The sequence below is a fragment of the Tenrec ecaudatus genome, chromosome 6 (genome assembly GCF_050624435.1).
Source record: "Tenrec ecaudatus isolate mTenEca1 chromosome 6, mTenEca1.hap1, whole genome shotgun sequence".
NCBI lineage: Eukaryota > Metazoa > Chordata > Mammalia > Afrosoricida > Tenrecidae > Tenrec > Tenrec ecaudatus.
Window position 1 is genome coordinate 125,956,749 of NC_134535.1, and position 25,716 is coordinate 125,982,464.

At 42.7% G+C, this 25,716-nt stretch overlaps 1 protein-coding gene across 1 annotated transcript in view; it reads left to right on the forward strand.

Annotated features, from left to right (window-relative positions):
• The first annotated feature begins 1,279 nt into the window (after positions 1-1,279).
• LOC142451657 (antigen WC1.1-like) overlaps positions 1,280-25,716 on the forward strand; it is a 117,112-nt gene continuing 92,675 nt past the window's right edge. The window contains exons 1-7 of the mRNA XM_075553370.1: positions 1,280-1,358; positions 1,436-1,750; positions 10,614-10,922; positions 11,013-11,327; positions 12,892-12,975; positions 13,080-13,394; positions 15,413-15,727. Of these exons, the coding sequence (XP_075409485.1) occupies positions 1,280-1,358; positions 1,436-1,750; positions 10,614-10,922; positions 11,013-11,327; positions 12,892-12,975; positions 13,080-13,394; positions 15,413-15,727 (1,732 nt within the window). The remainder of the gene's footprint in view (positions 1,359-1,435; positions 1,751-10,613; positions 10,923-11,012; positions 11,328-12,891; positions 12,976-13,079; positions 13,395-15,412; positions 15,728-25,716) is intronic.

Below are 25,716 nucleotides of genomic sequence, written 5' to 3' on the forward strand. Positions count from 1 at the left end.
TTGAGCTCCCTCCTTCATAGCTTCAATATTACACAAATATGTCAGGAGAAAAGCTGATGAGTGGATAGTGGTCTCTATTCCCAAAATGTATCAGCATACCCACAAGGAGGAACTATGAAAATTATCATGTTTCTCTATCCGGCAGCAGCTCCCATCCTTTCTGAGCACAGATCCTCAGCCATTAGCCCTGATCCTAAACTGTAAACTTCCATGAGTGAGAAAGAACATACAAGTCCTTGGCTAACCTCTGAGAGACTTATTCCCCAATATTGACGCCTCCCTTGCTTCCACAAATATAGTTCACATTTAGTGTAGACGGCTCCCACAAACGTAAAGTCTCTTCCATGTGTTTAACTCGATGTGGAGACTGGCTGACAATGTACTGAGCACTCTGATTCTCCTTGAACAGCTCCTGCTCAGGTGGTTCGGTGGCCCCAGGGGCAGTGCCCACCAGGCAGAGCGCTTTCCTCACTTCCTCCCTGTGGGAACCTCTTCCCACCTTCCTTCTTTCTGGGCCTTTTGTCCTTTGGATTCACCTGGGGGCAAATGTTCCCTGGTTGGTCCCCTGTGGTTGACTGTTCCCAGGGGAGCATGCATCCCTGGTGCCCTTGTTCACCTCACAGGACAGTCTATTATTTGACTGAACTCTGAGCCACAAGAGTAAGTTCAGTTCCAGGTTGGCAGGATATGTAAGCGCCATAGTCTCAGGGGTTCCCACAATCTCTGTCAGATTGTAAATCTGGTCATTTCATGGGTTTTAGTCTGTTTGACACGTTGCCCCGCTCTGTGCAGGAGCTCCTGTTGTGGTTTGTGTTCTCTCACAGAGCACTCCGCACTCCTGAACCGGCATCCGTTTATTCCTTCTCTGGCCGGAAGCACTGCCAGGTGAGCAGCCCAGGTCCTGACTGCATCCTCATTGCTCTAACTTCCGCGTTAAAGACTCCGAGCTCCCAGGGAGACTTTCAGCTCCCAGTTCGATTGCACTTGTGGTGGGTTTGTAAAAGTCTGTTCAGCCGCTGGTCCATGTCCACGACTACCTGACTGAAGTCTCTAGTTCTGCTCACTGAGGGAAACGCCACTAATTGCTGAGGGCAGAGTTTCTGACATGTCTGGTACATCCTCTTAGCATCTGGCTTCACACTCTACAAAGGAGAAGGTTAGCAGTGATAGGGCCTAAGAAATAGATTCCATACACAAGCTTATTTCAGTTTGAATTAATTTATTATTCTTCAATGCTACTGTCTTGGATCATTTTGTTTCTGTAGAAAACCAGACTGAGATGCCACAAAGATGCAATGACTTCATGTCTGACACAGTGGATTCCACAAGCTCACAGAACAGTGCTGTCAATTGCTCAGGTAAGTATTCCCGAAAGAAGGATAGCCCTTCTCATGTCTGTGTAAATGTCTCCACTGACTTGACTCTCTCTCCTCAGAGAGCAGACAGCTCCACCTGGTCAACGGGGACAGTCGCTGTGCAGGGAGAGTGGAGATCTATTACCAAGGTTCCTGGGGCACCATTTGTAGTGTTGGCTGGGACATGCAGGATGCACAGGTGGTGTGCAGACAGCTCGGCTGTGGAGAAGCCCTCGCAGTCATGCCTTGGGCTCACTTCGGTGTGGGATCAGGCCCTATCTGGCTGGATGACCTGGAATGTACAGGAATGGAGTCTCATGTGTGGTCATGCCCATCCCGTGGCTGGGGGCAGCACTACTGCGATCACAACTATGATGCAGGAGTCATCTGCTCAGGTATGGTTATTGTCTTGTCCACTGGCTGGGAGGAAGGAAGTCTGCAGAGCACAGCATATCTTGACTCTTGGGTGATTGATTAACCATAGTGTCTTAACCACAAACTCATCATCTTTGGTGACTCAAAGCATCCATGAAGAACAAACTTCATTACTTCCCACTGAGTGGTAAGCTGCTTGTTTTCCTTCTCCAGTGGTCTTGACTAACAAATAGTATGCTCTAGTGTCATCCAGAGACGCTCTGGTGGTGAAGTGCTTGCTCGCTGAGCTATGATCAACTTCAGCGATTGAAAACCACTAGCTCCTCCTCTGAGGAAGGACAGAGGTTCTACTCGAATAAAGAGTTCCCGTCTCAGAAATTCACCAGCCAATTCTATCCTGCCCTGTAGGCTTGCTCTGAGCTGGCTTCATTTCCTGTCACTTGATATCAGGAATTTTTTTCCTTTTAGTACGATCCTAATTAAAATCAAATCTCGTAACTTTAAAAATAGTCTATTTCTATAAAACTAATAAGAAATTGTAAGGACCATAAAACTAAGAGTAATTTGTCCTGAGTCACAGGGTTCCCCTTCCATTATTCCTAGAAAAGCTTCTCTCTCCCTTTTTTCCTCTGAAACAACATCCCTGTGATCTCAAACACTGGGGAATACTTCACAGACAATTGCGAGTCAGTAGAAGGTACAATAGGTATCAAATGGTGTGTCAATGTGTAATGCTGCTTCCTATGATATAAAAGCAAACTCACTGCCACTGAATTGATTCCTACTCACAGCAACCCGCAGGACAGAAGAGAAATTTCCCAGGGTATTTCCAAGAATGAAGCTCCTAACAAAGGCGGAGAGTTTCATCTTTCTCCTGAGGAGCGGTTGATGTCTTTGAACAGCTGGCCTGGCCGGCAGCAAGGCAACATGTGATCCACTTTGCCACCTGGGCCCCTTTCCTCAGTGCTGTAAGAGCAGTGAATTTGAGGGCTTTGTTTTGTGGGGTTTTAGAATGCAGGCAAAGAGACCAGTAGAATATTTGAAGAAGGTAGAGAGGGCTTAGCGTAGCTGAAGCTAAAGAACTTGATACTGACTAGGAGTACCTAAGTGGTCTCTGTGCACCTGAAAGTCAAGGTGTGATGGGAAGACTATCAAGTGTCTGTTTATGTGAATTCTGTACGTCTAGTGGTTATGAAAGAAAGAGACTGAGATTGGGGCATAGAGGAGGTGATAATGTAAGCAGAAAATATCCCAATGTTGAAATTTGATTAAATAATTTGCGTAAGAGCAACAACACACACCAAAAAAACCCAAAACAAAACAAACTACCATTAGGTCAATTCCATCTCGTGGAAGCACTATAGAGAATTTTCTATTAGCCTCATCTTTCTCCATAGAACATCTGGTGTGTTTTAACCATTGACTTTATGATTAGCAATTCAATGCTTCCTGAATAACAGCACCAGGATAATAGACAAGTTTACATCTGACTATAACTCTCAGTTTGGTTTAATTCAAATCGATACATGGTTCCCTGAGGAGCACTTACCATGAACTTACACTATCCTGATCTCTCATAATCTCTGTGCTTCAAAGAATCCACGTGTTTTTCTCCTAAACCATAATTGAAGTTTCAAAATATATGAACAAAGGGGTATCAGTCTGGATGCCAACCCTATTCTCTGTTTTACCAAGTCACTAACCCTCCCCAGGTTGTGTCATTTCTGGTGTCATGTAAGAACACAGTACAGATCTTCCCTGACGTGCAGTAGCAGTCTATTCCAATGACTTCATCATAAATTGGTCCCAATATAAATCAAATTTTCTCCATTTTAATTAATATTTTACTATTTCAATTACATATTTAATAGCAAATCCTAACATTAATATTTGTCAGTGAATATCTGAGAATAGCATGAGCAAATTACATGCTACAACATTGTATATAGTACATAATATTACTGATAAAGTGTACAAAAAGTAAAAACAGATGGTTATAGATGTAGTTCATTGTAACACAAATTCATGATAAAGTGGGGATTATTGTACTCAAGATTTGCAATCTTTAAGTCTTCTTGATTTTAATATTATCTATGAAAAAGGACATTATATAGATTGTGGTAAGAGCTGTACGAGCCCCCAATAAAATGATTTTTTTAAGAAAAGAAAAACAGACATTATTAGGAAGCATATAAAAACACAACACTCTGAGAGGGGATACTAGAGACTACTAAGGGGGCATAAGTTAATACTAAATAATTAGGATACTTTCATTGCTTAAGAGAAAAATCAGATTTGTATGCCTCACCTGAGAATTATACATCTCTGTCACTCCTAGAATAACCGACCACTAAAGAGATATTTTGTGTTCATATAAGAACCACATGTAAATAAGCATCCTCAGTCATTTATCAACAGTCACTCAATCTGGAATGTTAGACTTGTGAGGGGAGACTATGGAAAGTACTGGATTGTCAGAAGAGCAAACAGCTCTGATTAGGAAATTCGAGTCAGAATGGCCCTTGTTGTTGTGAGACACCATCCAGTCAATTCCGACCCACAGACACCCTGTGCTCAATAGAATGAATCACTGCCAGCCCTGAGCCATCCTTACACTTCTTCCCATGCTTACACTGGACTGGATTGGATCAGATCGGCAAAAGCCACTGTGAGGTTGCACGACATTGTATCTCAAAGCCAAAGTAGCAGCTTCCAATGCAAATAGTGTTTATGACCCAGAGGAAGGAGACATGTGTCCATTTGCTCTAAGAGACTCCAGGAAATGGTTACTTCAGGTGAGTGCTGAGCCATTCAGGTCTTCCTAATCATGAACACCCAGGATAGATGAATCCATTCTCTAGAACCTGGACAGCATTCTTCAGGATCCCCCCAAAAAATGCTGCCTTCCCAAATAATTGATAACTGTGTATGCAGGCAGCACCTAACCCAGGCCTACCTGAAGTATAGCATCCAGACTCCTGATGATAGTGCCGTGATTGCAGGTTGGACAGAGAATAATAAACACGACCTAAACACCTTGCCACAGAGTCTATTCCAACTCACCGTACCTCCATGTAGGATTTCTGAGTCTTTACAGGAGCAGACAGCCTCATCTCTTCCCCATGAGGCAGCTTGCAGATTTGAATCATGGACCTTGCCGTTAACAGTTGAACACTTACCTGCTAGCACCACAAAATAAATAATTAAGTAAACACTCCAAACTCACTGCCACGGAGTCAATACTGACTCAGCAAACCTACAAGACAGGATAGAACTGCCCTTGTGGGTTTCTGAAAATGTTTAACGGTTAAAAGGAATAGAAAATCCCATCTTTTCACCTTAGAACTGCTTGTAGTTTGGAGCTGCCGACCAACACCTACCCACCAGGCCATCTCCTTGTGACAATTCCACAGAGCTCCTTGAATACATTCTTCTTCTTCAGGATGAGGAACAATATATTCCTACATAACAAAGATATATAACGAATGATCTACACTAAATCAGTGTTATTTTTTATTTCAGGCATCTGGAATAGAAAATTGATAGGGGTCCTTTTCAACAAATTGTAGTCTAGATTACTACATGCTTTCAACATACAACAATTAATGGGTATTTTTGCAATTAAAATGAATGAAATTTCTTAATAATTATGAGGCACACATCTTTAGTTAAGGACCTGAGCGGATTTTGTGTGTGCCTATCTTTAAGAATTAAGTGGAATTAGAAGATTGGATTTGTGAGAACAATGTACACCTGGACCCCAAAACAAGCCAACCTAATGCTATTGAGTTGATACTGACTCACAGTGACCCCAGAGGACAGAGATGAGCTGTCCCTTGGGGTTCTCAAGGCTATAAACCTTTATTAGAACAGACAGCCTCCTCTTTCTCCTGCGATTAGTGAGTTAGAACTGCTGGCCTTGTGGTCAGCAGCACACTGAGTTAGACAAAGGGGAACTGACTCTGTCAGGAGCTAATGGTGACTAAGGTTTCTGAGTCACATGTTTTTTAGCACATCTGACCCAGAGATTTGGAATTTTCAATATAAGAATAACACAAGCCTGGAAGATAGCCAATACTCAATAAAACGTCCTCTAGATAAGTGACTAAACTGGGTGACAGTGGTGCAGCCCTGGGGCCACTTCAGGGACTCAGCCCAGCACAGAGTTTGATACTCAGATGCTCAGAAGACCTTCCTGATATGAATGCCACTCATATTCTGTCCTCAGGCTATGACAGTAGGAAGGCAAATCCAAGAGCTTCACTGGGTGATCTACTTGAAGGCTACTAACACTAAATTTCTTTTTATCAGTATCTAATTCTGTGAAATACCTGCTCACATATTTTTCAGTTCTATTTGATATTTTTGTTGCTAATGTTGAGATCTTGAGGGTTCTACATATATATTCTACACATCAATTCTATGTTCAATATGTTCTCCTATTCTATAGCTTGGGATCTTATTCTTCACGTAGGTTTTCAAAAGCAAAGTTTACATTTTGATTAAATCCAGTTTATTAATTAGAAATAATGCTTTTTAACTTTCATCAGTGGAGATGATTTAAAAGTCCCTTGAAATCAAGACACAGACACAGCAGAATAAGAGAACTAGCGGAGGCTCTGATCAGCGACCTCAGAAAACTCACTCACATAGATAGCAGCAAAGACACAGTTATCTCAATTGAGCCATTTTACCAATCTTCCTGAAAGTCAGAAGTATACCATTTATTATTTCGAAAAAGAAAAAAAAAGTGGAAAGAAAAAGTAGCTCATAAAAATGATGAAAATGAAGAGTTTGAGTACCTATCGAATTAATCCAGTAGCTCTGGTGTGGTTATACATTCCTGGTGTTCCTCAGTGGTGGTGCTGATACCCTGGTGCGGAGGCAGAATTCAGAGGAAGGCGGAGCATACAGGGTATGAGATGCAACTGTATCCACAGGCTGACCCTGGCTGTCACCATTCTTCTGTTCTGACTAGGAGGGGGGTTGCTAGCACACATCCCCTAGCCAAACAATATCAACAGTGGATTTCTGATACATTATTCTCGGCTGCATTTTATAGTAAGGGCTCTGGTGGCAAGATGGGTCAACTGTTGGGCTGCAGTCAGGAGGCTGATGGTTGAAACATACCAGTCACTTCAGTAGGAGGCAGTGCGCTTCTGTAATGACTTACAGTCTCAGAAATCCTCTGATGCAGTTCTGCTCAGAGGCAGATTCCTCAATAAGCGAAGTACTCACAGGCTTCACGGTGCTGATTTACTTATATCTACTGCATAGCTTCACCTTTCTAACTCTCACAGTGCCCCTCGCGTGCTCTAAGTTGTTGCTACTGTGCTTACTGTTTAATCCATCGCTGCTATCACTGTGGACCTCACCCACAGTGCTGCTTCATAGGGTTCTAATCTGATAGATGTGAAATCTTACTGTAATCCAGCATTCACCGCCATCAAGTCAATGCTGACTCATAAAAACCCTTTGTGTGTTCTGAGCCTGTAACTGCTTATGGGACTAGAAAGCCCCATCTGTCTCCTGTAGAGCTACTGGTGGTTTTGAACTGTTGACCACGTGGATCACATCCCAACACTAGCCATACAACCACCAGGGATCCTAATCCACATATATCTAATATGTGACAAAACGCCTTGGTGGAACTGTGGTTAAACTCTCTATTGCTAACTGGAAGATCTGTACTTCAAACCCACCTGCTGCTCAGTGGAAAACAGTTATGGCAGTCTGCTTCTGAAAATAATACTGCCTCAGAAGCCCTGGAGAGCTCTCCTGTCCTTCAGGCTTGCTACTGGTTGGAATCAACTCAACAGAAATTAGTAAACTATAGGAACTAACTAAAACCTGCTACATAAAAAGTATTTTGATTAGAATGAGAAGACTCTAACCTCCTACCAACTAGACCAAAGAGGGGTCCTAAACTTACTAAACTTTTTTGGGGGGATGGGAGAGGCATGAATAATGAAGGATAAGCACATTATCTTTTTAATGACTGTTTTTTCTCATCAGTCTCATATGTGACTCAAATTCTCCCCAAATTCTTTAGTTCCTGGAATGTCATTTTAATACTTTCTGCTTTCTTTTCAAGGTTCATATCTGTTTTACTTTGCTATTCTTGCTGGACGTTTTTGTTATTGTTGATGTCTATTGAGCTTTTTATATTTTTCTGTATATGACATCCTGGATAGGGAAACGTATAGCTAAAGTAACTGCATTAAAGGTCCTTTGCGGGTATGGCACAGGGGAAATAGGGACGAATAACAATTAAGTACAAGATTGAAGGAAATGTTCTAAAACTTATTGTGGGGTGTTGGTGATTGAACAACTCTTCTTGACGTGATTGAACTACTGAGTTGTATAATTGGTGAATTATATGACAATAAAGCTGTAGTTTAAAAACAGTGTCGTGATTGTAGTACAGGCAAGCAAAGCTACATTATTCAAAGCAGCAGCATCCAAATCTGCAACCCAAACCATTGAGTCAAGTCTCAGTGTACGTTGAGTCCAGCAGGATTAAAATTGGGAAATACTGACAGCTCTGGTGCTGAGCACATGTCAAGGCTCAAGAAGTAGATTAGCACTGAGTTTCAGCCTAGTCAGTATATTATAAATTATAAGATACCCTTACCTAGGAAACGTTTTTGTTGTTATAATAACTACAGAGATTTTTTAATTTGAATTATACATTTCTGCTGAAACCCTACCAAGCACCTTATAGACAGCCTTTTCGGTGTCCCTCTTCTGACATTGTCACCACGTGGGTCGACCTCACTGGCCCACAGCGTGATGTCACGGGGGTTAAGAGGACACTGATGAAATATGTTTAACACTTGTTCAATAAGAGTTTTCCAAAATATTTGTATCTTTCTTCTCTATTGAGGCTTTTGCAATTTATAAATCTTTACCAAGCATTATGTCCTTTCTAAGGCCTGGTCTCCCCTATAACTTGGCGAACGTATGTGAGATGAAATGTCACCATCCTTGCTTCTAAGGAAACGTCTGGCTATACTTTGTCCAAGAGATATTTAATTGTTCTCTGGTAGTCCATGATACTTTCAATATTCTTTGTAAACAACATCATTCAAATACAAATTATAGAATTAAAACATATCAATTACTGTCACACACAATTATTAAGACGCAAATTTGTAAGAAAATCCTCTGGCATGACATGACCCACAAGTTGACTTGACTCATATGCTTTCATTGAGAACCAGCTCACAGATCAAATGGCATTACTAGGCGTTCAAGATAGATATCCAAGCTCCCCAATCGCAAACATTTCTATCTGTCTGAGATTCTATAAGATGTAGACTCATATATGAACAACTTGTTTTCTGCTTAGAACACCTAAAAAATCTTGAAACATTCTACCATCAAAACTTGCCTGTAAAATAAAGTGTTCAATCATGAAAGTGGCTTAGCCTGTAGCACTCCAGCCAGCAGGGAGCTACCTGATATGCACGGAATAACAACCCAAGACTGGAGATTGAGTCAGGAGGGAAGGAAGAGCCACTCCAGGGAGAGACGACCTCTCAAGGTCTCCACTCGCCAGTTTTCATTTGCACACTGAAGGAGGAAGTTTGCAAAAATTCAAATTCAGGGGCTATTCAGGGTACCATGACTTCAGGTTTAAGGTGTTCTCCTGGTTGGTAGGTAACAAACACTGTCACACTAGAGCACACTCAGCCCTAAGGGAGATTCCTGTTGTTTTCACAATGAATCTCATTATCACTGGGCATTTCTGCCAAGTTCCTGGCACAATAGTCCTGACATGTAAAGAGTCACACACTCAGGGTTACACGGTCTTTGCACCCAAGTAACCCTCCTCGGGGAAAGAGCGCAAGGCTGCCCTTCACTCGCTGTATTTCTCCTCTTCAGTCATCTTTTTGTCGGCAGTTTGGCATGTCTTTCCACATGCAGATCTTTGTGCTTCAAATCATTTATTGGGGCTCATACAACTCTTATCACAATCCATATGTACATTCATTGTGTCAATCACATTTGTACATTTGTTGCTATCATCATTCTCAAAACATTTTCTTTCTACTTGAGCCCTTGCTATCAGTTCCTGTTTCCCCCTCTCTCCACAAAGGACCCTTAATAATTTATAAATTATTATGATTTTTCATGTCTTACACTGTCTGATGTTTCCCTTCACTCACTTTTCTGTTGTCCATCCTCGAGGGAGGAGGTTATATATAGATCATTATGATCTGATAGGGAAAGGGCATTTATAGAAGTCTAAATACAAGCATGTGCATATGTAAATATATTTATATATGGTGATGGGGAAAGATATTTATGAGCATATATTTATAGGTTTAATATTAAGGTAGTAGATGGACATTGGGCCTCTCCTCAAGTACTCCCTCAAGACACATCCAGATTTTATAATTTTCCTTAACTCCAGTGGCAGTGGATAGGAAAGGACAGAGACATAGTCAGAATTCTAGCCCCAGCAGCTCAGAATAACCTTCTAACCTTCTCTAATTGGTCTACATTCTCTCCTGTCTGATGACCCTCCTCATTACCCACCTCATCGCCTTTTTAAAAATTGTAACCTCTAAGTGAGTCGTGCTTTTCACACCTCTGCAATACAGTTTCAATGTCCTCTTACTGTGAAATTTCCAAGTTACATGAAGGTTCCAGACCCCAATATGAAAGTGTTATTTATTCCCAAAGCATGTTCCAGCATGTCATTCTAAACCTATGTTTCAAACTGTCTTGGAAAGCTCTTCAGAAACATTCACTGGTTCTCATTTTATGCACTAATATTAGAATTGTGTCCTATGCCTCACCACTAACCTGTAATGTCTTTACCAAAAGTCAAGGCAGGACCATGAACACTCACTGGGTTTGCTTCTCCTCTCTTAGAATTTATGCATCTGGTTGGACGACAAGGACCCTGCTCAGGGCAAGTGGAAGTGAATTCAGGAGAAGACTGGACTGCAGTGTCTCATGTGAATTTTACACTCCTCACTGCCCAGGTCATCTGTGCAGAGCTCGGATGTGGCAAAGTTGCATCTGTCCTGAGGGACATGCCCTTGAGAGATGCCAATAGAAAGGTCTGGAATGAGCAATTCCAGTGTAAGGGGGAAGAATCTTTGCTCTGGCTCTGTCCCAGAGTTCCCTGTCCCAGAGACACTTGTCCCCACAGAAAGACCGTCCACGTTGTCTGTTCAGGTGAGTATCACAGGGGATCTTTAACTTGCCTTCATATTCTTTTGGCTTAAGAAAAACACATTTTTTCTGAAATTCATCATTTTCCACCAGAGTACACAGAAGTCCGGCTCACGAAAAATGGCAGCTCCCAGTGTGAGGGACAAGTGGAGATGAATCTTTCTGGAGTCTGGAGGCCACTCTGTGCCTCCCACTGGAGCATGGCCAATGCCAATGTCGTCTGTCACCAACTGAACTGCGGAGTCGCAGTCTCCACCCCAAGAGCATCCTCTCAGCAAGGAAGGGAGCAGATCCTGAATCACAGATTTCACTGCTCAGGACTCGAGTCGTTTTTGTGGAATTGCCCTGTGACTGTCCTGGGGATTCCTGCGTGTGCCCAGGGAAGCACAGCCTCTGTGGTCTGCTCAGGTGAGAGAGGAGTAAGGGCTCGCTCTCTGCCGCTCTGGTGTCTCCTCGCCTTGGTTTTGCCTTCCGTGTCTCAAAATGGGCAGATGCAGTACAGAGCCCTGCTCCTTCTCTCTCCTCCGTCACTGTTGTTTACTCGGCCTCCTTTTCCAATCACGTTTTAATCCAATTTTTATATTCCTGTCTTTTGCTCAAGACTTATCATCTCCATGTTTTTCACTCATTTTTTCCAGTCTCTGTCATAGAAAAATTAGGCAGAGTGTGTTTCTAACTTTTATTTGCCAATTTTTTAAAACTTTAACTTTCAGAATATTCCTTTTGGTCTTACTTCTTTGACTCTATATTATTTTTATGATTCATCCATGTCGTTGGTTAAATCAGTGTTTCATTCATACTTTCATGTAAATTATCCCATAAAGAGATCGTATGAAAATATATTGAACCATGTAACTACTGGCAGTGATTTGTTTCCAATTCTGACTATAACCAGCAATGATGTTACCAACCATGTGAAAATGGTTTTTTTTTAGTAAATACATATGTCTTTTCTTGGGTGTTTAACGTTTGCCATTTTGTTTTCACTATCTTAATAAATTTTAATGAGCCATATTTCTAATTTTAATGAAATACAAATTCATCAGTATTTTGTATACACTTGAAGCTTCTTATGTTCATTTTAAAAGAGCTTTTTCTTAGCAAAGATCATGGAGATACTCTTTTACACAATTTTGGGAACTTAAATTGTCTGCCTCTTGTATATAATAGATCAATTCTTGTGCAATTTATTTCTACACCTGATGTGATGAAGGGGACAAGCTTTGTATTCTTACATGGATTTCTAATTGGCTCCTCATTCTTTCTTAAAACTGCTTTTCTCCTGCAGCGTCACCTTTATCACAAACTGAGTCCAAGTATATCCTCGTCTTTTCTAGGCTCTCCATTCTTTCCACAATATCACTTCTCTGTTCTTTCACCAATCCCACACTTGCTTAATCACTTTCTAGTGTATCCAGTTCCTTAATCACTTTCCTTTTTTATAATCATATTATTGGGGGTTCGTTCATCTCTTTTGACTAACCATACATACATTCATGGTGTCAAGTACATTTGCACATATGTTACCACCATCACCATTTTCAAAACATTTTCTTTCTACTTGAGTCCTTGTTTTCATCTCATTTATCTCACTTCCTCATGAACCCTTGCTAACTTATCATTTTTTTCCACATCTTACTGACACTGACAGATGTCTTTCTTAATCACTCTCCATTGTATCCAGTAGCCCTTCGCATTTCTCTGAGACCTTGTCTCCAAAGGTTAACCTTACATGGGTCAGTACACCTTTGCCTACTTTTCCTGTGTCACCATAAGGACAATATATTGTTGAAAAGAGGCCTATTTGTCATTGTCAGAAGTGGGACTCTATAAAGGTCAACTCTGGAGTTATGATACTTTTACTCCAATATTAACCTTTTCACCTCAGGCTCCCTCAGTAAATATTCATTTTATTTATTTCCACTTTCCATGGCACAGCCCCTCTGCTCCCCTAAACGTCTCGTTTCTATAGGAAATCAGACGCAGCTGCTGCCCCCGTGCAATGTCTCCATGTCTGATGCAGCAGTCTCAGAGGAGAGTGGGGCCAACTGCTCAGGTGAGGGCGCCTACAGGTGCAGAATCTGTTCCCATCGCTGTACAGCTGCCTTCTCTACAATTTCCCATCTGCAAACGCCCTGTTGAAGCTCCTGTCTCACACAGAGAGCAGATGGCTCCGCCTGGTGAATGGAAGCAGCAGCTGTGAGGGGAGAGTGGAGATCTACCATGGCGGCTCCTGGGGCACCATTTGTGATGACAGCTGGGACCTCAGGGATGCCCACGTGGTCTGCAGACAGCTGGGCTGTGGCGTGGCCCTGACCACCACTGGTTCTGCTCATTTTGGGGAAGGAGCAGGACCCATCTGGCTGGATGAGTTGAACTGCACAGGAGAAGAGTCCCATGTGTGGAGTTGTGCTTCCCGGAAATGGGGGCATCACGACTGCAGGCACAAGGAGGATGCAGGGGTTGTGTGTTCAGGTAAGCTCTCTATCTGGGTACCATGTTTGGTGGCAGGCAGCTTGAAACTCCACAATGATTGGGACATGGGCTTTGGGAACCTTAGCTAAACAAGTCTGAGAGACTGGGAGCTATGGTCCTTGCTATTCACATTCCTGCGGGTGACAAATGTCTCCCTACATAGATTTCACCGCACATTTCTACTGTTTCCCAAAGAAACAGGACTTGTATTTTAGACATAGTAACAATAATGATCTACTTCAAATCTCACTAACATCTTGAATCTCAGTTGATAACTGGAAGGCTACTTCCCTTGACCTCAGTTACTCTACACCCTATCTCAGACCCAGGTTTTCAGGGCTAATTGCTCAGATGTGGACAGCGTATTCCTTTTTTGTTGTCTGCCCTTAGTCGGGAGGCTCTGCTGAAATATGTCCACTTTTGGGGATTCTGGTGGTATTTGATATAACAGGGGCACAGCTAACAGCAAGGCACCAACATGCGAGCAATCACACGTATGACACACGGTCAGACAATTGACAGACTCATTGCTGACACCAAATGGATCTTGGTTAAAAGCAGAAAATTCCAGAGAATTGCTTGTTTATATTTTCTGGACTGTGAGAAGACATTCAACTGCGTGGATCAGAGCAAGCTATAGACAGCAGCGAGACAGGTGGGAATTCAGAACACTTCAGTTTGCTCCCGATGGACCTGTACACCAAGACGCAATTGTTCAAACAAAGCAAGGGAACACTGCGTGGTTCAAAGTCAGGAGGGTTGTGTGGCAGGGTTGTATGCTCTGGTCATGCTTATATAGTCTGTATGCTCAACAAATCATTAGAGAAGCTGAACCCTATGAGGAAGAATTCAGCATCAGGGTAAGACTTATTAACAACCTTCAAATAGAGATGACACAATCTTGCTTGCTGAAAATTAGGATTTGCAGTGCTGTTTGATGAAGATCTAGGATCACAATTTTCAATATGGTTGACAATTAGATGTAGAGAAAGCAAAATCCTCACTACTGTACCAATTGATTATTGATTACTTTATGATAAGTGGAAAAGATTAAAACTGTTGTGGATTTCATCTTACTTGTATCCATCATCAATGCTCTGGTAAGCAGCACTCAAGTTATCCACTGACCTGATTAGATAAATCTGCTATATAAGCTCTCTTTAAAGTTTGGAACATCAAGGATGTCACTTTGAGAGCTCAGGTGTGCCTGAGTCACCCCATGGTATTTTCAATTGCTTCACAAGCATGTGGAATTTCAATATTGAGTGAGGAAGATGAAAGAAGAATTGATGTGTTGCAATTTGGTGTTGGTAAAGTATATTGAAAGCACCATAAACTTACAAAAGGACAAGCCAATCCCTCTTAGAAGAAGTTCGGGCAGAGTGCTTCTTAGAAGCAGAGACGACAAGACTTTTCATACATACTCTGTACATGTTGTCAGAAGAGACTAGTCCCTGGGGAAAGAGGTCATGCTTGGTAAAGTGAAGGGCAGTGGAAAAGAGGAAGACGCCATCAGATAGATTGGCACAGTGCCTGCAACGATGGGCTCAAACATAATAAAAATTATGAGGATGGGAAAGGACTGGATAGTATTTGGTTCTTCATTACCCGGGGCTATATTGAGGCAGAAATTACTTTCTACCGTCCACCCAGAGCAGCATATGAGAGATGGCAGATCGCAGGTCGAGGGAAAGGTGCGCTGATTAAGAAAAGAGATCAGAAATTGACTTATGAACTCCTGCAAGGGTGAGGCTCCCTTACATTTGATTTCATCCCCTAGATGGAGGACACTATCAAGAGTGCCACATTGGATCCTAGTGCTCCAATTGTAACTGCCTTGCCACTGGTTCCCATGGTGAAACTCACAAGGCGAACCCTCAGCCCTTGGAAACCTCTACTATCTGCACACCCCGTCCTGCATGCAAACAGTTGTACTACTCTAGAGAAACGTATACACAATTTACTGATCTCACCCAAAGGCCATGGATAAATTCTTAAATAGCAATCTCTACTTTCAGAGTCTCTGGCCCTGAGGCTGGTGAGTGATGACTATGACTGTGCTGGGTGGCTGGAAGTCTTCTACAACGGCACGTGGGGCAGTGTCTGCAATAGCCCGATGGAGTCCACCACTCTGGCTGTGATCTGCAGGCAGTTGGGCTGTGGGAACACTGGGCAGCTCAATATTTCTGCTGGTATCAAGTCAGGGTCTCAACCTCTGTGGGTAGATGGAATTCGGTGTCAGAAAAGTGACACCAGCCTGTGGCAGTGTCTTTCTGATTCCTGGAACCAGAGATCCTGCTCTGCAAATGAAGTCGCTCACATCGTTTGTGAAGGTAATTTATTCATCTGAATTTCATACAATGCTTCTCAGTATTTATTGATGTGATTTTGTATTAGTTATTTGATTTAAATTTCAGATTGAGCCTACAAAACCTCTTTTCCCATGTTTTTCAGTTGTAATTGCGCTAGAGTCACTTAACTGCCTGCAAGGTAACGTCAACTCTTGATCCCCAATGAGGGTGATGGAGAGTGATAACCTCCAGGGTGAACAACAGCCAGAGTGATTTTTAGGCTTTGTTCTTGCTGAAAAGATCATAATTTTTCATAATCATCAGGATCCAAATCCGCAGTAGACATGCACAGTCAGTTTATATTAGGAATATAAAGGGGTATCCATGAAAAAGGAGAATATACCTTTTTCCCTGTAGGCTAGCATTGAGAAACTCGTTCTGAATTAGTGCACCCTGTGGGTGCGCGGGGAATGTTCTCTCAGTGATTTTTTTTTGTAAAAGCAGTTTCACTTGAACCTTGTGTGTGTGTGTGTGTGTGTGTGTGTGTGTGTGTGTGTGTGATGGCCAATTTAAGAAAACAGCATGTGGCAGTGACATTTTGCTTTCTGCTTGGGAACATACGTGGGAAATGTTGTAATCTTGAACACAGCTTACAAGGTCTGCGCTATGGGAAAAACTCAAGTGTACAAGTGGTTTATTCATTTCAAAAAAGGTGAAATAATGATTGATGACAAACCTCATTCTGGACATCTGATGAACTTCCCTAAAAGAGGAAAATGTAAATAAAATTTGTGCACTTGTGTTTCAAGACCGATGATGGGCTATTGAAGAGATGGGGAAGTTATCTGGACTGTCTTGAGGCTCGGGTAAGCTTCCAATTTTAATGGAAGATTTGTGAATGAGAAGGATCACCGCTAAATTTGTTTCTGGGGTTCTGACTGACCAACATAAAGAGCATCGAGTAGAAACATACTGTGCTTTGAAAGAACAGCTCTGAAGAGACACAGACTTTTCCCCAAAGTCATTCCTGGTGCGATTCTTATGACCCCCAAAGCAAACATCAATCAAGCCAGTAAAGGACACCATCATCACCTCGCCCAATAAAGCTCATGAAGTGAAACCAAAGATCAAAAAGATACTCATTTGCTCTCTGATGTGAAGGGGATAGTGCATTTGGGCTTGGTTCCACCAGGTCAAAATGTTAATCAAGCATTCTATTTAGAGATTCTGAAAAGATTGCATAACAGTGTGTGACACAAAAGAGCCTGATTTGTGGCAGATGGGGCACAGGTTGTTTCACCACGGCAATGCACTTACTCACACAGCCAGGTCAGTGCTCAAGTTTGGGGCAAAAATCAGCATGACTCTGCTGCCCCATGCACCTTACTCACCTGACCTCGCTCCATGCAACTTCTTTTGTTTCTGTGAATAAAGAGGGACATGATTTCACTATGCAGAAGAGGTGACGAAAAAAATGAGGGAGGTGCTGTCAGTCATCCAAACAGATGAGTATGAAAATGTTTCCAGGAAGGGAATCTCAGATTTGACCAATGTATTATGTGTAATTAGTGGAGAGTACATTGAAGGTGATAAGGTTCTTTTGTAAAAAAAAATAATAATAATAATAATAACAATAATTCTAATAAATTTTAATATATACCTTTTTTAAAAATCTGGGCTTTCAGGGGTAGCCCATCATAGGCCATAGCTTGAATGAAAGCTCTCACAGATATCAATGCTGTGATTCAATTAAGGAGGTCTATTCTCCTCACAACTGCTTAGCAACTTCACCAAAGTGCCATCATGAAGTTAGATCACATCATGGGAGAATCCTGGTCCACCCAAGTTTACATGAAATCTAACTATCACAGAACCTATATATACAGTACAACAAAACACTATCTGCTCCAGTGTCATTATCACAACTGTTATGATGTTTGAGCCCAAGATTACAGCCAATTTGTCAATCCATCTCCTTTATGGTCTTCCTCTTTTTCACTGACCCTGTGCTTCACGAAGCATGATATCTTTATGTGAGAACTGGTCTTTCAGGATCACACCTCCAAAGTACCTGAGATGTGCCTCTAGTTTCAAAGGAGCATTTGGGGTGTACTTCTTTCCAGAAGATACATTTCCCTTCTAACAGTTCATATCCTTCCAATATTCTTTAACAGAATCATAACTCAACTGTATCCCTTTTTCACCAGTTTGCCTTCCTCATTGTGCGACTTTCACATGCAGATGAGGCAATTACGATTATCACAGTTTTGATCAGGCACACTCTAGTCCTCAAAGTGACATCATTTTTCTGAACACCCTGAAGAAGTCTTGTGCAGCTGCCTTGCCCAATTGTCTGCTGCTTCCATAAGCACAGATTATGGATTCAAGTACATGAAGTATCTGAAAACGTCACTCCTTTCTCCATTTATCATGATATTATCTATTCGTCCAAAATGAGGATTTGAATTTCTTTTCAATGAGCTGTAATCCACAGGGAAGGTTGTAGCCTTTGGTCTTCATCACTTCAAGTGCTCTTCACTTTCAGCATGTACGGTTACGTCAACGTAAGCTTGTTAATGAGCCTCCCTCCAACCGTGATATGTTCTTCTGCATAAAGCCCAGCTTCTTGGATATTTGCTCAACATACGGATTGAACTTGTATGGTGAAAGAAAACAACACGAAGCGCACCTTTCCCGATTTTCAACCACCATGCCTGTGTTATGTTCAAACAACTCCCTCTTGGTCAATGCGCAGGTTCCACATGAGCACAGTTTAATGTTCTAAAATTGCATTCTTCAAAAATTTTATCCACAGTTTAATCCACATCACCTTCTGGATCTGACTTGAATTTCTGACAGCTCCCATCAATCCACTGCTTTGACCACTTTTGAATTATCTTCAGCAAAATTTACTTTCATAGGGTATTACTGCTATGGTTCAATAATTTCCACATATTCGAGGATTATTTTTATCTTGAATGGGCACAAAGACAGGTCTCCTCCAGTCCACTGCCAGGTGTTCAGATTTCTTGGCATAAATTAATGAATGTTTGCAGCACTGCATCAACTTGTAAAAACATCTCAGTTGGTATTCATTCTGTCAGTTCCTGGAGCCTGGCTTTCCGCTAACGTCTCCAGTGCAGCGTGGACTTCTACTTCAGTACTTCTTTTCTCTATTGTATGCTACCTTGGAAAGGGTTGGATGCCAGCTCATCCTTTTGGTGCAGTGATTCTGTGTATCCTGCTTTTGATACTTCTGGTATCATTCAATATTTTGCCCAGATACTTCCTTGCAATATTGTAAGTTGCGGCTTGAATTTTTCTCTTTGTCTTTTTATATTAAAGTGTGCTGACTGGGTTCTACACTTTTGATTTCTAATGGCAGGACCTTGTGTATTTCATTAAACTGCTTTACTTTGTCTTCTTAAACTGCCTTTTGAAATTTTCTGTTCAACTCTTTAGGACAGTTCATCGTTTCTTCAATTTGCTTTAACTGATCTGTTTTTAAGAACAAGTTTCAGAGTCTCCTGTGACAACCATTTGGGTTTTTTTCCTTTTGTCCTTTTTTTCTGTCCTGTCTCTTAATTACTTTTATCTTTCTTTTAAATTTTTGGGGGGGCTCTTACAGCTCTTATCACAATCCATACATACCATTGTGTCACACATATCTGTACATATGCTGTCATCATCTTTTTCAAAACATTTTCTTACTACTTGAGTCTCTGGCATGAGCTCCTCATTTCCCTCCTCCCTTCCCCATACTTTTATGTTTCTTCAGGCATGATATTCTTGCTGTCATCTCACAGATCATGTGATCTTCAATCATTAGTTTTCAGTGCCTCAGTTCTGTTCATGAGGCAGTCACAAAGTCAGAGGGTATATATCCAAACTCACAGTTTGGCTCTCGTGGACTTGTTCTAATTTTCTTCAGCTTCAACCTGAATCTGCACATGTGATCAATTTGATTTTTTGGTGAATTCCTATTTTCTGAGATTCATACTTTGGACAATCCACATTCTGATTATTTTTTTAATAATTTTATTCGGGGTTTGAACAACTCTTATCACAATCCATACATCCATCCATTGAGTAAAGCACATTGTACATTTGTTGCCGTCATCATTCTCAAAACTGTTGCTTTCCACTTGAACCCCTGGTATCAGGTCCTCATTTTTCTCCTCCATCCCCACCACCCCCTCTATCATGAACCATTAATAATTTATAAATTATTATCCTTTGTATCCTGCACTCACCAACATCTCCCGTCACCCACTTTTCTGTTGTCCATCCCCCAGGTAGGGTGTAATATACACATACTTATAATCAGGTCCTATTTTCCACTCCACCTTCCCGGTATTGCCACTCTCAGCACTGGTCCTGAAAGGATCCTCTGTCCTGGATTCCCTGTGTTTCCCGTTCCTATCTGTACCAGTGCACATCATCTGGTCTAACCAGATTTGTAAGGTAGAATTGGCATCATGATAGTTTGGAGTGTGAGGAGGAAGGATTTAGGAGCTAGAGGTAAAGCCCACAGGTAAAAAGCACACCAGCCTGAGTGATCATGAGATGTCAAAGGGATCATGTGTCAGTTATCAAAGAACAAACAAAACAAGTCATTGTGAATAACGGGGAGTGCAGATTGTGGATCCAAGACTCATTTGTAAGCAACTGGCCAACTGCTTACATAAGGGCCTCAGTGAGCAGATGAGCCATTATGGGTGCAGGATAGCAACAATGAAACCACATTCTAATTAATAATGGATGCTTGCTGTTGTTCCTTTCCTTTTGAGTCATATCCATTAGCAAAGATGGTCCCCAAAATTTTTGCTCCATCACATCATAAAGGTGGACTCTTTTGAGGACGCAGCCCTTCCTCAGGCATATTTTGAGTATCTTTGAACCTAAGAGACTCATATTCCAGCCAATATCAGATAATGTTCTATTGCTATTCAGAAGGATTTCAGTGCCTATTGTTTTAGATGTATACCGCCTCTTCCTTCTTCCGCGTGTGTTCTTAGTCTGTAAGCTCTGATGAACCGTGTTCACTGTAGGAGTTCTTGCTGGTATTTGAAATGCTTACAGCATGCCTTCTAGGATTACAGCAACACAGAAGAAGTCCCCACACTACAGCAAACTTGCAGATGTTTGCAGCTGCCTTGTGTGTTACAGTAAGAGAGGGGACAGGTATCCATCACTCTGGAGCACACCCTAACCGACATTAACAAACCTTGTCCTATCTCAGGCAAGAAAGAACAGGACTATTGGAGCACAAATATTGATCCTGTCTCTGCCCCTCAAAAATGTCTGTAAAAAATACAAAATGTCCTTAACTCTCACCTGATCCATGAACCTAGATCTAAAGTCCACAAGTGTCTGTTTTACTTCTTGTGATTTTTTAACCTAATGAACTCCTGCTGTTATCACTCTCCGTGTTCCTTATCAACCAGCTGATTCCTACTCAGAACAACACTCTGTGTACTCGGTGCAGCTGCTCATGAGCGTGGTCAGCCTGTGTCCTTGCCGTATCACGTTACTAGGTCTCTCTCCCAAGGCACCTCTGATCTGAAATAGAAAGGTTTGGGCTCACAATCAAGAGGTCAACCATTGGCGGAAGGACCTTGGGCCTCTACTCAAACACTCCCTCAATGCATGAATACTTTCTTTTATTAAATTGGAACTCTATGATACTCACTCTCCCGACACAACTGCTGGAGCCAAAGTGGTGTACAAGCAAATGTGGTGAAGAAATCTGATGGTGCCCGGCTATCAAAAGAGATAGTGTCTGCGGTCTTAAAGGCTTGAAGGTGAACAAGCGGCCATCTAGCTCAGAAGCAAAAAAGCCCACATGGAAGAAGCACACCGGCCAGTGCAATCATGAGGTGCCAAAGGGACCGGGTATAAGGCATCATGCAAAAAAAAAAAAAAGATATATGTGTGTATGTGTATATACATGTATATATGTGTATATATATATATATGTGTGTGTGTGTGTGAATATATATATATATATATATATACCATATTGAATGAAGGAGGAAGTGCAGAGTGGAGACCCAAGGCCCAAGTGTCGGCCAATGGAGATCCCCTCATAGAGGGGTTTAGGAGAGGAGATGGGTTAATTAGGGTGCGAGGTAGTACTGATGAAGAACACAGCTTTCCCCCAGATCCTGGATACTTCCTCCCCACAACTACCATGATCCAAATTCTACCTTGCAGGGCTGGATAGGGCAGAGGTTGTACACTGGTACTTATGAGGGCTGGAGGCACAGGGAATCCAGGGTGGATGATACCTTCAAGACCAAGGGTGTGAGGGGCGATGCTGGGAGAGTTGAGGGTGAGTGGATTGAAAAGGGGGAACTGATTCCAAGGATCCACATGTGACCTCCTCCTTGGGAGAGGGACGGCACAGAAGGGGTGGAAGGGATACTCCGGATAGGGCAAGATATGACAAAATAACGATGTATAAATTGCCAAGGGCACATGAGGGAGCAGGGAGCGGGGAGGGAGGGGGGAAAAAAAGAGGACCTGATGCAAAGGGCTTCGGTGGAGAGCAAATGCTTCGAGAATGTTTGGAGCAGGAAATGTATGGGTGTGCTTTATACAATTGATGTATGTATATGTATGGATTGTGGTAAGAGTTGTATGAGCCCCTAATAAAATGTTAAATAAATAAATAAATAAAATAAAATACGATAAAAAGGAAAACTAGAAGAAAAAAAAAAAAAGAGTTCAACCATTAGCCCCAGTCCCGTGTTCTTCATGATACTATATAGCTAAAGAAAGAACGCAAAGCATCACCCCTCTTGTTCACCTGTTGGAGGGGATGTGGAGCTTCTGATTTCACTGTGCTCCTGACTTACCTTTCTCTTTAGGCTCAATAAGCCCTAGGATATCCTGTCCTGAGGGACTAAAGCCTGGTACTGATTTGAACTTCTTTCCAATGCTCAGCTCTCGCTAACTCAGTTCTTCCCCGTTGTCTTTTTCTTCAGGAAAGAAACCCAAGAGCTGCCCAACCACGAATCCATGCACAGGTACTTTACTGCTCTCACCTCTCATGGGTTCTCACTGCCTCCCAGATGATGAGTAATGAACATGTTGCTGCTTCCAGACAGGGAGAAGCTCCGCCTCAGGGGAGGAGACAGCAAGTGCTCAGGGCGAGTGGAGATCTGGCACAATGGCTCCTGGGGCACCGTGTGTGATGACTCCTGGAGCCTGGCAGAGGCCCAGGTGGTGTGTCAGCAGCTGGGCTGTGGCTCTGCCCTGGAAGCCCTGCACGAGGCTGCATTCGGTCCGGGAAATGGGAGCATCTGGCTGGATAATGTGCAGTGCAGGGGCAGGGAGTCCTCCCTGTGGGATTGTGCAGCTCAGCCCTGGGGCCCTAGTGAGTGCAAGCATGAAGAGGATGCTGGAGTGAGGTGCTCAGGTGAGTGCAGAAGTGGGGAGCAAGAGTGTAGGTTGAAAGAGGACTGAGTTTGTATCCAGAAACACTTCCTGGGCAGACCTGTCTGCCTGTGCGCTGGCTTTAGACACAGACACATGTGGTCTCCTGAGAACTGGGAGAATGTTACATGATGATAGGTGTGACATGATGGCCTCTCCAGTGTTCCCATGTTCTTTCTCTTCACTCTAGGAGAGAGGACAACATCTCCTCCCAGCATTATAGGTAAGTGGTTTTTGGGTATGATCATGTGATAGAGAAGAGACTCAGATTTCTCAAGGATCTGCAATACAAAATTTTTCCATATTTCTGACACAATTAGACATTGTCAGTTTTGATTGCCCTATTATAACAAAACGGGGACCCTAATGTTCACCAGCATGTAGATCACCTTAAGACCACATTCAGAACACAGGTGACACACTGAGAGCAGTTCTTAGGTCAGGCACACCTTGAAGCACAAGAAAACCCATGTGACCTGAGCTGACCCTCTCCTGGTACCAAGGACTAAAGAGAGACTGAGTTCAGGAATGCTCCTGGACATCGGGTCCTCTCTAGAGTCTGAAGGCCCCTTTTCTCCCCCCAGGCAACACTGCAGCCTTCTCCCCGGACTCTGGCGTCTTCTCCCTGCCTTGGGTGCTCTGTGTCATCCTAGGAGCTCTTCTCTTCCTGGTCTTTATCATCTTGGGAACGCAGCTGCACAGACAGAGAGCAGAGCACCGAGGTAGGCCTCGGGGATTCTAACAGAACTGGAAAGTAGGGAAGAAATGTGTTGGGCCACTTGTGAGATCAAGAAAAATGCACAAGTTTAGTCTTTACTCTCCTGCTCCGGCCAAACTCCACCTTCTATACAATAGACTCCAGTGTCTGCATCATTGAATCCGTGGTCCGGGGTCAGTTTGGGAAGTCTCTGAAAGAGTGACTCTTTTCAGAGGACCTTGACTGTCAGACCAAGATGCAGGACCTAGTTCTAACCCACAAGGGCACAGGCTGAAGACTGTGCTTGACAGGCCAGAGGGTTTGCCTATTAATAAGTGCACCGTCTAGATCAGCCGCTGAGCTCACGTTGCTTTCTGCAGATGCACACGCTTTTGAAGATGCTCTTGAGGAGGCCTTGTATGAGGACATTGACTACCTCGTCAACCCAGAAAAGGGGAAGCTTTTGGAGCTCTTAGGTGTGTATGCTGTGTCCTCCCTTCTGTCCGGTGCTGGCTATCGCTGTGAGGCTCTTCAGGAGGCAGATAGTCTCTAGCTGTGCACGGCAGCATTGTTTTCAGCAGGAACACGACCCCCTGTCTCTACTCGTCTAAAGACTCAAGATTTATTCTGAACCTTGACATTCAACCTCCTTCTGTAGGAAAAGCTTTGCTTGTTATATGTGATTTCTTCCCCTCTCAGAAAACATGTCTGATGACTCAGTGACTAAGCTGCCATATTACACTGGGGACAATGAGGAGGATGAAGATCCTGAATCTGCTCCAGGTAATAGGAATAGATCTGCCTTTGGATGTTTGGGTTGTGGAAGGAGAATCCCATCCAAACATTTCTTCTGTGCTCAGGAAGGAAAAAGTCCCCTATCTCTAGTGAAACAATGACATATTCTCTGCCTACTCTGGGATCCCAGACGGGGAAAAACCCAGCTCAGGTCTTGTATCCATAACTACTTCTACTCAAGGACAGATGTACGTCTATTGTGCTGGTATCAACTCAGAGGCTATGTTTTAAAAATAACACTTCGATCGAGCAATCTCCAATATTCCTGGGTGAGACAGAACACTGGAAAATACAATTTAGAACCTGAGGTAGCATTATATTTGAATTATTTGGTGTTTATATGTATATTGAGATAAGGGGAAATTGATGTGATAAAGCCCTGTAATAAATGGTGCACGAAGTGTAAACTGATCAACCATAAGGAGTTCATACTGACATGGGGCCCAGAGCTAGACCCAGGGACCTGATGGGGCCATGTTTAAACATCCGCCTGCTATCCCCAAGGTCAGCGACTCACATGGACCAGCTGCTGGCCAGCAATCTGCTCCCATAAAGAGAGCAGCCTTGAACACTTGGGGCCGCTCTACACTCTGCGACGAGGTCACTGGGTCTGAATGGACTCAAACCCTGGGTTGGCGCTTGTTTTTGGAAGACCGGAGACTTTCCCCTGAGTGTTCCCCAGGGAGGAGAGGTGGCTAGCTCTAGGGATGGGTGATGTCCAGAAGGGCTTTGTAAAAACAGGATCCTGAGTTATCAGACCACTGGAGGGGATTGAAAGCCAGACCTCCGTGACTGGGATTAGTGGGTCTGCTGCCTCCGCATGATAGATACCCACGTGGCTGTCTCTCTGAGAACTGTGTGTCTCCCATAGCCTCAAAAGCTAAGTGAGGAACCTCGGTTTTTTTAGCCCATGTTCACCCTCCCTCAGTCACTGATGTGCACATATTAGGGGTTACAGATCTTCTACTGTATGTTGAAAATAGTAACACACTAACTTTTATTATATATTAGGTATGAAAGACCATTTTATAAAAGCATAATTAGAGTATATACATTCTAATATATTGAGATCAAATATGTGCCTTTGAAATCTGGGGTC